The sequence below is a fragment of the Gorilla gorilla genome, chromosome 18, assembly GCF_029281585.2.
Source record: "Gorilla gorilla gorilla isolate KB3781 chromosome 18, NHGRI_mGorGor1-v2.1_pri, whole genome shotgun sequence".
In the NCBI taxonomy this organism is placed as follows: Eukaryota; Metazoa; Chordata; class Mammalia; order Primates; family Hominidae; genus Gorilla; species Gorilla gorilla.
In genome coordinates this window covers 21,362,399-21,374,842 of record NC_073242.2, presented here as the reverse complement: position 1 = coordinate 21,374,842, position 12,444 = coordinate 21,362,399, and the positions used below count along the sequence as shown (strand labels likewise).

The following is a 12,444-nucleotide window of genomic DNA, read 5'->3' as shown; positions in this document are numbered from 1 at the left end:
TTTGAGATGAGGTCTTGCTCTGTTGCCCAGGCAGTGGCACAATCTCAATTCACTGCAGCCTCTGCCTCCCCAGATTCAAGTGATCCTCCCACTTCAGCCTCCTGAGTAGCTGGGACTACAGGCACACGCCACCACGCCCGGCTAATTTTTGTATTTTTTCGTAGAGACAGGATTTCGCCATGTTGCCCAGGCTGGCCTCGAACTCCTGAGCTCAAGCGATCTGCCCACCTTGGCCTCCCAAAGTGCTGGGATTACGGGCATGAGCCATCACACCTGGCCCTGGATCTGAGCTTTTAACCACCGAACTACACTGTCTGGAGGTCTGCAGCTTGGGGCTGTGGTTCTGGCCCTCCTCCTGGCACTGTCCTGGCCCCCAGTGGCCGCTGACTAGGCTGGGCCTGCTGGCAGCTCCTGGCACCACACCGTGTTGGTCAGCAGGGATTCTGGCCAAGGGCTGACCAGGGCAGAGTAGGCGCTGGGGCTGGGAGCGGCTGACAGTGTGGAGAGGCCAGTCCAGGGCTCAGGGAAGATTCTGGTGACAAGCAGGATCAGGTGGCTCTGGCATTGGATCCAGGCCTGTGACTGTGTCTTGCCCAGAGGATAAGAAACAAACTCAGTAGTTCACGTTGATTTTCAAACTGTGAGTATAGAAATCAATGTGTGGGTGGTGTGTTAAGGAAAAAGATTAAACAGAAAGAAAAAACAGAGGACTTAAGTAGAATAGAAAATAGCAAGAGTGGGCCAAGCACAGTGGCTCACATCAGTAATCCTAGTGCTTTGAGAGGCCAAGGTGGGAGGATCACTTGAGGCTGGAAGTTCAAGACCAGCCTGGCCAACATAGTGAGACTCTGTACAAAAATAAAAAACGTTAGCCGGGCATGGTGGCATGGACTGCTCTGGAGGCTGAGGCGGGAGGATCACCTGAACCCAGCTGTTGGAGGCTACAGTGAGCTGTGATCACACCACTGCACTCCAGCCAGGGCAACCTGTCTCTAAAAATAACATTTAAAAAAAAAATAGCAAGCGTGCATTATACAAAGTAAGGCTAAGCACAATTTCTTGAAATTTTACTTTCCATTTTATTAGCATGTACTGGCTTAGGATATAAATATATTTCCTACTTCGGTAGCCAGAGTACCAAAGCCTTGGCTCTAGAAGACTGTGCACCTGACGGACAGCACTGTCAAAAAAAATTGGAATTATTGGTTTGATGTAAAAAAATTTTTAAACTAATTTACTTACTATTTTGTGTCTAAAGCAATCCAGCTTTGTAAAAAAGTTAAAGCAGTATAGAAACGTACAAAGTTTTAAAAAGCTGGCCAGGCTCAGTGGCTCATATCTGTAATTCTAGCACTTTGGGAGGCCAAGACGGGCAGATCACTTGAGATCAGGAGTTCAAGGCCGCCGTGGCCAACATGGTGAAACCCCCCTCTACTAAAAATACAAAAATTAGCCGGGTGTGGTGGTGGGCTCCTGTAATCCCAGCTACTCGGGAGGCTGAGGCAGGAGAATCGCTTGAACCTGGGAGGCAGAGCTTGCAGTGAGCCAAGATTGTGCCACCCCACTCCAGCCTGGGCAACAGAGCAAGACTCTATCTCAAAAAAAATTAAAAAATTAAAAATAAAAAGTTTCCTCCAGCTCTACAGCTGCTTATTTCAAGTGCTGTACAGTTCCTGTGGATTTTTCAGGGAAATTTTCATGCATGTACACAGGTCCTTTTTCTTTTCTTTTTTTGGAGACAGGGTCTTGCTGTATTGCCCAGGCTGGAGTGTTGTGGTGCAATTTCAGCTCACTGCAGCCTCTGGGCTCACTTGAACCTCCTGGGCTCAAGTGATCTTCCCACCTCAACCTCCTGAGTAGCTGGGACTACAGGCACACACCATCACACCCAGCTAATTTTTTGTATTTTTTTTTGTAAAGTCAGGGTCTCATTATGTTGCCCAGGCTGGTCTTAAACTTCTGGGCTCAAGCGATCCTCCCACCTCGGCCTCCCAAAGTGCTGGGATTACAGACATGAACCACCACATCCGACTTTCTTTTCTTTAAAACTTTGGCTTTCTTGAGATATAATTCACATACCTTACAATCTGCTCATTTAAAATGTACGATTCTGGCTGGGCGCAGTGGCTCATGCCTGTAATCCCAGCACTTTGGGAGGCTGAGGTGGGCAGATCACAAGTTCAGGAGTTCGAGAACAGCCTGGCCAACATGGTGAAACCCCGTCCCTAAAAAAAAAAAAAAAAAAAATACAAAAATTAGCTGGGCACAGTGGTGCGTGTCTGTAGTCCCAGCTATTCGGGAGGCTGAGGCAGGAGAATCACTTGAACCTGGGGGGCGGAGGTTACAGTGAGCCGAGATTGTGCCACTGCACTCCAGCCTGGGTGACAGGGTGAGACTCCATCTCAGATAGATAGATAGTACAATTCAATGGTATATTCATAGTCATATAGCCACAATCAATTTTAGAACCTTTTCATCAACTCAAAAGAAACCCCATACCCATTAGCAATCATTCCCCATTTCCCCCAACCATTCCCACCACCACACCCTACCTCCATCCTCAGGCAACCATTAATCTATTTTCTATTGCTGTAGCTTTGCCTTCTCTGGAAGTTTCACATACAGAGAATTAGTCAATGTGTATAGTCTTTTGTGACTGCCTTTCACCTCCCCTAGTGGTTGTAAGTTTCATCCATATTGGAGTGTATGTCAGCACCTAGGAGGGGAATTGCTGGATCATACGGTAACTCAGTGTTTAACTTTTTGAGATGTTGTTTTTTTCTGTTCTTTTTTTTTTTTGTTTTTTTTTTTGTTTTTTTTTTTTTTTTTTAGACAAGGTCTCACTCTGTCACCCAGGCTGGAGTGCAATGGCACAGTCTCAGCTCACTGCAACCTCTGCCTCCCAGGCTCAGGCAATTCTCTCACCTCAGCCTCCCAAGTAGTTGGTATTATAGGCATGCACCACCACGCCTGGCTACCTTTTATATTTTTAGTAGAGACAGGGTTTCGCCATGTTGGCCAGGCTGGTGCCAGAGTGTTTTCTAATTTCTTAATTTTTGGGTATGGCGTAAGGAAGGGGATCAACTTCATTTTTTTGCATGTGGATATTCATTTATCCCAGCACCATTTGTTGAAAAGATTCTTCCTTCCCTGTTGAATCATCTTGGCTTGTTGAAAATCAAGTGACTGTAAAACTGAGAGTGAATTATCTTGGCACCCTTGTTGAAAATCAGGTGGCTGTAAATGTGACAGTTCTATCCTACAATCTTCCTGAACTCTTTCTTGATTATTCTTGTGTGTTTGTGGGTATGGGACCGTCCCCTTTCTAACAGTCACGGAGTATTTCATGGCGTAGAGAGAAATACTGTAATCTGTATAATGAGCTTCTATTGGACATTTGGGGTTGTTGGGTTTTGTTTTGTTGCTGTTACTGATTGTGCTACAGAAAGTGCTTTTAGGCCAGGCGTGGTGGCTCACATCTGTAATCCCAGCACTTTGGGAGGCCGAGGCAGGCGGATCACCTGAGGTCAGGAGTCCAAGACTAGGAGTCCAAGACTAGCCTGGCCAACATGGTGAAACCCCGTCTCTACTAAAAATACAAAAATTAGCCGCGCGTGGTAGTGGATGCCTGTAATCCCAGCTACTCAGGAGACTGAGGCAGGAGAATTGCTTGAACTCGGGAGGCGGAAGTTGCAGTGAGCCGAGATCATGCCACTGCACTCCACAGAGCGAGACTCTGTCTCAAAGAAAAACAAACAAACAAACAATGCTTTTAGGGCCACTCCTTCATTCTGGGAAAGTGCATTGAGTGCCTTCTCTGTGCCAGACACTTTTGGAGGTATTGGGCATACAGACAATAACAAAGTAAACAGGGTGATTTCAGTTTGAGAAAAGCACAATGAAGAAATGAAGCATGCCTGTAATCCCAGCATTTTGGGAGGCCAAGGCGGGAGGATCACTTGAGCCCAGGAGATTGAGACCAGTCTGGGCAACATAGGGAGACCCTGTTTTTACAAAAAACAAACAAAATTGGCCAGGCTTGGTGGCATACACCTGTGATCCTAGCTACTTGGGAGGTTTGAGTGGGAGGATTGCTTGGGCCTGCGAGGTCAAGCAGTGACCTAGGTGAGCTAGGATTGCACCACTGTACTCCAGCCTGGATGACAGAGCAAGATTCTGTCTCAAAAAAAAAAAAAAAAAAAAAAAAAAAAAAGAAAAAGAAAAAAGTCCAGATGTGGTGGCTCACGCCTGTAATCCCAGCACTTTGGGAGGCCTAGGCAGGAGGATCACCTGGGGTCAGAAGTTCAAGACCAGCTTAGCCAACATGGTGAAATGCCATCTCTACTAAAAATGCAAAAATTAGCTAGTTGTGGTGGTGGGCACCTGGAATCCCAGCTACGCGGGAGGCTGAGGCAGCAGAATGGCTTGAACCTGGGAGGTGGAGGTTGCAGTGAGCCAAGATCGCACCATTGCACTCCAGCCTGGGTGACAAGAGTGAAACTCTGTCTCAGAAGAAAAAAAAAAAAAAAGAACAAAGAAAGAAATGGAACAGGGTGATATGCAAGGGAGTGATTGGATATGCATGTTGGGTTAAGGGTTCTTTGATTTGGGGATTCACAGAAGATTTCACTGAAGAGGCATCCTGTGAGCTGTGAGCTCAATGATGAGAAAGAACCCACTGTTAGAAAGGTTGTTCCAGGCACAAGGAACAGCAAGTACAAAGGCTCGGAGGTCGGAATGAACTTAATGTGTTCACAGAACAGAAAGAAACCCAGTGTACCTGGAGAGCAGCCAGGGCCGGAGGAGAAGTGGGCAGCACGCTAGATGAACGCAGCTCTTGCAGCCTTACCAAGGCATTTGGATTTTATTATGAATGTGAAAGGAAGCTGCCGGGGGTGGGCGTTAAGCAGAGGAGTGCCTCGATCTAATTGATGTGCTAAAAAGAGCACTCTGCTTAAGAAGCCATTGCTTTCCCAACCTGGTTCTAACATTTGCAAACACTGAGTTCTTAAAAGTGGAATGACTGGGTCAGCGGGTTTCGAATTTAAAATGTTCCTGGGTGCTGCCAACTGCCTCCCCAAAAGATAGCTCTAGGTTTTACCCCAAGGGTGCCAGCTCCTGCGATAGCCTGCAGCATTTGGGGTGAGGGTCGGGCGAATTCGCAGCCCTGGGCCCCAGCACCCACTCTCTGGCCCTTGCTTTCCTTGTAGGACCTTCGCCTCTGCATTTGTCCAGTAACTCTGGCTGTGCCGGATACTGCTTGGGTAAAACGGGCACCCCAGGAACATGGCAGACGAAGATCTCATCTTCCGCCTGGAAGGCGTTGATGGCGGCCAGTCCCCCCGAGCTGGCCATGATGGTGATTCCGATGGGGACAGCGACGATGAGGAAGGTTACTTCATCTGCCCCATCACGGATGACCCAAGCTCGAACCAGAATGTCAATTCCAAGGTTAATAAGTACTACAGCAACCTAACAAAAAGTGAGCGGTATAGCTCCAGCGGGTCCCCGGCAAACTCCTTCCACTTCAAGGTGAGTGAGCCACCTATTCCACCTTCCCCACCTGGCTTAGCTGCTGTAAGGGATGGAGGGTTGGAGTCGCTGGTTGGGGTCTTCTTCGTATTTCCAAACCCTGGACAGTGCTCTAAACCCTGAGCTGAGGATATACTTGTTAAGCAGGGAGGGTATTATTGATTTAAAATAAATTTCATTACCTTGGAACTGGGTGTTTTTCAAATAGTAGCCCAGGACACACTACGGAGTTGTGAAAACCTTTTGCTGAGTTTTGTCCAATGTTTTGTTTTGTTTGTTTATTTATTTTAGTTTCCTTTAGAGACAGAGTTCTGCTCTGTCACCCAAGCTGGAGTGCAGAGGTGCTGTTTTTTTTTTGTGTGTTTTTTTTTTTTAAAGAAATGGAACAGAACAGAATAAAATAGCAACTACTGGGGAACATTGCAAACTGTAAAGATCTTATTTCTTTGTAAAAACGTTTATTTATCTATGGCAATAGAAAATCCCCAAACTAAGGACCTTATTTCTCTTTCTCTCTTTTTCTTTCTTTTCCTCCTTCTTTTTTTTTTTTTTTTATAAACGTGGTGGTCTCGCTTTGTTGCCCAGGCTGGAGTGCAGTGGCACAATCATGGCTTACTGCAGCCTTGAATTCCTAGGCTCAAGCAAGCCTCCCACCTCAGCCTCCTGAGTAGCTAAGATTATAGGCTTGTACCACTATACCCGGCTCATTAAAAAAATTTTTTTTTTGTAGAAATGGGGTTTCCCAGGCTGGTCTTGAACTACCACGCCCAGCCACTTGTTAATTTTTTGAAAGAATTTATTTAACAACATAATTTTAGGTCAGGTGTGGTGTCTCACACCTGTGATGCCAGCACTTTGAGAGTACAAAAGGGAGGATCACTTGAGCCTAGGAGACCAGCCTGGGCAACATAGTGAGACCCTGTCTCTCAAAAAATAAAATAGGCTGGGTGCGGTGGCTTACGCCTGTAATCCCAGCAGTTGGGGAGACCAAGGCAAGTGGATCACCTGAGGTAGGAGTTCTAGAGCAGCCTGGCCAACATGGTGAAATTCCATCTCTACTAAAATACAAAAAATTAGCCAAGTGTGGTGGTGCGCACCTGTAATCCCAGCTACTTGGGAGGCTGAGGCAGGACAATCACTTGAACCTGGGAGGTGGAAGTTGCGGTGAACTGAGATTGCACCACTGCACTCCAGCCTGGACAGCAAGAGTGAAACTGCTTCTCAAAAAAATTAAAATAAAATAAATACATTTATTATTCATTTTATTTTTTTGTATTCTGCTCTGCTGCCCAGGCTGGAATACAGTGGTGGGATCTCGGCTCACTGAAACATCCGCCTCCTGGGTTCAAGTGATTCTTGTGCCTCAGCCTCCTGAGTAGCTGATATAACAGGCATGTGCCACCACACCCAGCAAAAGTTTTGTATTTTCAGTAGAAACAGTTGCACTGTGTTGGGCAGACTGATCTCAAACTCCTGGCCTCAAGTGATCCACCTGCCTCAGGTTCCCAAAGTGCTGAGATTACAGGCATGAGCCACTGCACCCAGCCTAAAATAAATTTAAAAACATAATTTTATTGAAAACCATTTGGTAGGTGCCAGCATGGATACTTGATTACATGAAATTTGCATTTATTTATTACATATTATATATCTGTCACCAGGCTATGCATTGAGTACAGACAGGCAAACAGCAATTGTTTACAGACTTAACAATCTCCCCATTTATCAGCAGAGACATTCAAGTGGAGAAACAAATATAATAACTATTAGTTACTTTGATAGAAACTTGTTTTAGGGACACTGAAAAAAATGATCTCATTTAACATTTATAGCTATCTTGGCTGGGCACAGTGGCTCAAGCCTGTAATCCCAGCGCTTTGGGAGGCCAAGATGGTAGGATCGCTTTAGGCCAAGAGTTTGAGACCAGCCTGGTCAACATAGGAACACCCCATCTTTATTAAAGAAAAAAAAAAAGAAAAAATGCTTACAGCCATCCTATGTAGTTACAGCTATGAAGGATAGACCAAATTCTTTTTTTTTTTTTTTTTTTTTTTTTTTTTTTGAGATGGAGTCTCACTCTGTCGCCCAGGCTGGAGTGCAGTGGCACAATCTCGGCTCACTGCAACCTCCACCTCCCAGGTTCAAGCAAGACTAAATTCTTATGAATCATTACTTTTGAAACAATACCTAGTATTGTGTGTCACACATTATAGGTGCTTAATAAGTGTTATTTCCCTCTCTGTTGCCACATTCCAGGAGTGTGGCCCTAATAATTTGTCACTGATTATGAGAATTAATATTTTTTTTAAAACCTTTCCACAAATTAATTACCTTTTCCCAAATTTGTTTACTGATTAAAAGCTCATACTGTGGGCCGGGCGCGATGGCTCACGCCCGCAATCCCAGCACTTTGGGAGGCTGAGGCGGACAGATCACAAGGTCAGGATTTCGAGACCAGCCTGGCCAACATAGTGAAACCCATCTCTACTAAAAATACAAAAATTAGCCGGGCATGGTGTTACAATAAAACTCCAGCCAAGGAAAAGACAAAGAGACCTTTGGAAACCAAAGAGAACTTTATTTAATTCAGGTACCCGGGCCGACAGCAGGCTCATGCCTAAAATGGCTGCCGACTGGGACACAGAAAGCAGGCTTGCTTATATGTCGTTTGAGGCGGGAAAACAAGGCAGGATACAGGTTTCAGACAAAGACAGTAAATTATTTAACACGTGACAATTCTGAGAAAACATATAATTTCGTTATCTTGACCAGTCAACTTTGAAGCTGGACAGCTCGAGCTGGGGTAAGGGAAAACAGGAATTACAGAAATACGCGGGGGTCTGGAGGCAGTCAGTAAGCTTGGAAGATTGAGATAAGCTCATAGCTGCAACTTGTTAGCAGTGCTGGGAGGGGCTGCTTAAATTTCTTAGCCTATGTATAACTTCTAAATAACCTATACTTAATGTTAACTATTACTTATGTTTATTATTTTTAACTTTATTATTACTTATTTTATTTTCCTTCCACAATGGTGGTGCATGCCTGTAGTCCCAGCTTCTCAGGAGGCTGAGGCAGAAGAATCCCTTGAACCCAGGAGGCAGAGGTTGTGGTGAGCCGAGATCGCACCACTGCACTCCAGCCTGGGCAACAGAGGAGACTCCATCTCAAAAAAAAAAAAAAAAAAACCACAAAAACCTCATACTGTGGAAGGTTTCCATCTCACGTGTCTTCTACATTTGTCCAATTTTGTGTTGAATATTTTGAAAGCACCCCTGCATGTGCGTGTATGTGGGTACAGAGACATATGTGCAATGTGATTCTTCATGTTGGTTATCGTAAAAAAACAAACAAAAAAACACTTTTTAGAGTTGGACATCCTTCTCTGGACTGAGGAAAAGTGTACTTATTTTGGTAGGGATTTGTGTTCATACCGTAGCAAAGCTGGTATAAAGAAGATGGGGAGAAGCCGGGCGCGGTGGCTCACGCCTGTAATCCCAGCACAGGCAGGCAGATCACCTGAGGTCAGGAGTTTGAGACCAGCCTGGCCAACATGGCGAAACCCCGTCTCTACAAAAACACAAAAATTAGCCGGGCGTGTTGGTGCCACCTGTGGTCCCAGCTACTCGGGAGGCTGAAGCATGAGAATCACTTGAACCCGGGAGGCGGAGGTTGCAGTGAGCCAAGATCGTGCCACTGCACTCCAGCCTGGGTGACAGAGCGAGACTCCATCTCAAAAAAAGAAAGGGGGGAAAGGCGAACATTATTGGACTTTTTATAATAACTGGTGGGGGTAAAAAATCAAAAGTGCAGTACCACTACCCTTACTTAATCAAATCCTCACAAACAGTTAAGTATCAGTACTGTAAACAAAATGCCTATTACCACTTGGGGATTTGAAATTAAAAATAATCTTCCATAACTTCTGAATTAATCTGCTTTTAGAAAATTAATAATTTTAGTTCTTGGAGATAGTTGGGTAATGTTTTCCCTTTAGGCCCAGAGTTCTAGCTGGAGTTACTCTGGGGCAGGCAGCTCCAGAAATAGCCCCGTGGGTCTCCTCTGGGGTCGGGGCGCCCCTGAAGGGGCAGGTTTCCACTGATCCTGTTTCCTGTCCTAAGGCAGCTTTGAAATGAACACCCACCCCCAGGAGGGCAGCTCAAGTGTCCACAAGAGGGGCTGATTTAAATTACAGGCATTGGTTCTCACAGAATGCTGTGTTTACATTAGAACAAAGTGATGTTTATTTCCTTCTTTTTTTTTTTTCGAGACAGGGTTTCACTCTGTCGCCCAGGCTGGAGGGCAGTGGTGTGATCCTGGCTCACTGCAACCTCCGCTTCCCAGGTTCAAGTGATTCTTGTGCCTCAGCCTCCCAAGTAGCTGGAACCACAGGTGCACGCCACTATGCCCTGCTAATTTTTGTATTTTTAGTAGAGATAGGGTCTCGCCATGTTGCCCAGGCTGGTCTTTAACTCTTGGCCTCAAGTGATCCGCCCGCCTCAGCTTCCCAAAGTACTGGGATTACAGGCATGAGCCCACATGCCCAGCCTTTTCTTCTTATTTTCTTTTATCTTAGAGACGCGGTCTTACTCTGTCACCCAGGCTGGAGTGCAGTGACATGATCATAGCTCATTGCTGCCTTGAACTCCTGAGCTCAAGCAATCCTCACACCTCAGCCTCCTGAGTGGCTAGGACCACAGGTACATGCCACCATTCCTAGCTGATTTTTAAAAAAATTTTTTGTAGATATGAGGTCTCACTATGTTACCCAGGCTGGTCCAAAGATGAAGATGATTCTATGTGATTTGACCTTTTTTGTTGTTGTTATTGTTTTACTTTTTTTTTATAGAGAGAGGGTCTCATACTATGTTGCTTAGGCTGGTCTTGAACTCCTGGGCTCAAACAATCATCCCACTTCAGCTTCCCAAAGGGGGATTACAGGAGTGAGCCACCACGCCTGGCCATGATTTCACTCTAAAACAGTGCCTACTATTACATATAGTATGTGTGTGTGCAAATCCATAAAAAGCCTTTGGCACAAGCCTGGTCCATAATAAAGTCAAAAAGTGTTAGCATTTTTATATATGTAGTTAAGTTAAAAAGCAAGTTGAAATATAGTATGATGCTTTTTTTTTCTTTTCTGAGACAGAGTCTTGCTCCATCACCCAGGCTGGAGTGCAGTGGTGCAATCTCGGCTCACTGCAACCTCTGCTTCCCAGGTTGAAGCAATTCTCCTGCCTCAGCCTCCCGAATAGCTGGGATTACAGCCGCCCACCACCACACCTTGCTAATTTTTTATTTGTTTATTTATTTATTTATTTATTGTATATTTAGTAGAGACGGGGGTTTCACCATGTTGGCCAGGCTGGTCTTGAACTCCTGACCTCGTGATCCACCCACCTCGACCTCCCAAAGTGCTGGGATTACAGGCGTGAGCCACCACACCTGACCTGATCCTATTTTTATTAAAAATGTATATACATATATATTGGTATCTGCATAGCAAAAACCATTTGAAGGGGAAGTTTGCACCCAGCAGTTAGTGGCAGTTCTCTCTATGGGAGAGGTACCATTAAAGGGGTGCTTTGTATATTTTTTAAACATTTTAAACTTTTAAAGTTACACATATGTATGTATCACTTATGTGGAGAAAAAGATGTTGTTAAGAAAAACAAAGTAAAACAACCAGGTAACTTCCTCTTCCTCAAATACATTGATAAATACCCCCTCCTCAAACCTCATCACTTCTGGCTGGGCGCGGTGGCTCACACCTGTAATCCCAGCACTTTGGGAGGCTGGGGCAGGTGGATCACGAGGTCAGGAGTTTGAGACCAGCCTGACCAACATGGGTGATACCCTGTCACTAGTAAAAATACAAAAATTAGCCAGGCGTGGTGGCACATGCCTGTAATCCCAGCTACTCAGGAGGCTGAGCCAGGAGAATCACTTGAACCCGGGAGGCTGAGGTTGCAGTGAGCCAAGATCGCGCCACTGCACTCCAGCCTGGGCAACGAGAGCGAAACTCTGTCTTAAACAAAAAAAAAAAAAAAAAAAAAAGCCTCATCACCAGGATGGGAGTGTCTTCTAGGTCCCTCCGCTCCAGGACCTTTCTAGGCTCTGTTCATCCCCTCCACTCACACACATCTGGAAGCTCCTGGAATGGGCTTCCCTTTTTCACACCTCTGCCTTATAAAATTTCTTTCAACTGATGTCCTGGTCTATCAAAATTACAGTTCTGCCTCCTTCAGAACCCAGTTTTAATTTTTATTTTTTTAATTTTAGAGACAAGGTCTTGCTGTGTTGCCCAGGCTGGAGTACAGTGGCACGATCATAACTCACTGCAGCCTCTAACTCCTGGGCTTGAGCGATCCTCCCACCTCAGCCTCCTGAGTAGCTGAGACCACAGGCGTGCACCACCACACTTGGCCAACTTTTTAATTTTTTTTGGAACGATGGGGTCTCATTACGTTGCCCAGGCTAGTCTTGAACTCCTGGCCTCAAGCGATCCTCCTGCCTCAGCTTCCCAAAGTGTTGGGATTACAAGCATAAGCGATTGAGCCTGGCCCAGAGCCCAGATTGAAGACAACCTTTCCAGGCTTTCTCCTCTGCCTTCCGTGGGGCTCTTAGCAGACCTTTATGTGTGTGAGTCATTCTCCAGTGTCGTTCTTTGTTTGAGTCAGCACCTGACTGCAAGAGTAGGGTTGTGTCTGATGCGACCTCCATTCCCTTGGTCCTGCATAGTAGGACTTGGTAAAATGTTTGACTGTGTGTGGACGGGAGTTGGCACTTCATTGCTTACTTTCTAGGTTATCGAAAGCAGGCTCTGTTGGGTTAGTGTTGCCAGGGGTGGCTTCAGAGGGAGAGAACAGCTCAGTTTTCCAACCTTTGTTCCCTCAGCATCCCATAAACCTAAGT

At 45.5% G+C, this 12,444-nt stretch overlaps 1 protein-coding gene across 3 annotated transcripts in view; it reads left to right on the top strand.

The window, feature by feature from the left end:
- The window catches only part of EEF2K (eukaryotic elongation factor 2 kinase), an 84,137-nt gene that overhangs the window by 14,251 nt on the left and 57,442 nt on the right, over window positions 1-12,444 (top strand). For all 3 annotated transcript variants that reach the window (XM_031002903.3, XM_063699540.1, XM_063699541.1), the window contains exon 2: window positions 5,211-5,532. In XM_031002903.3, the coding sequence (XP_030858763.2) occupies window positions 5,287-5,532 (246 nt within the window). In that variant the 5' untranslated portion in view covers window positions 5,211-5,286. The remainder of the gene's footprint in view (window positions 1-5,210; window positions 5,533-12,444) is intronic.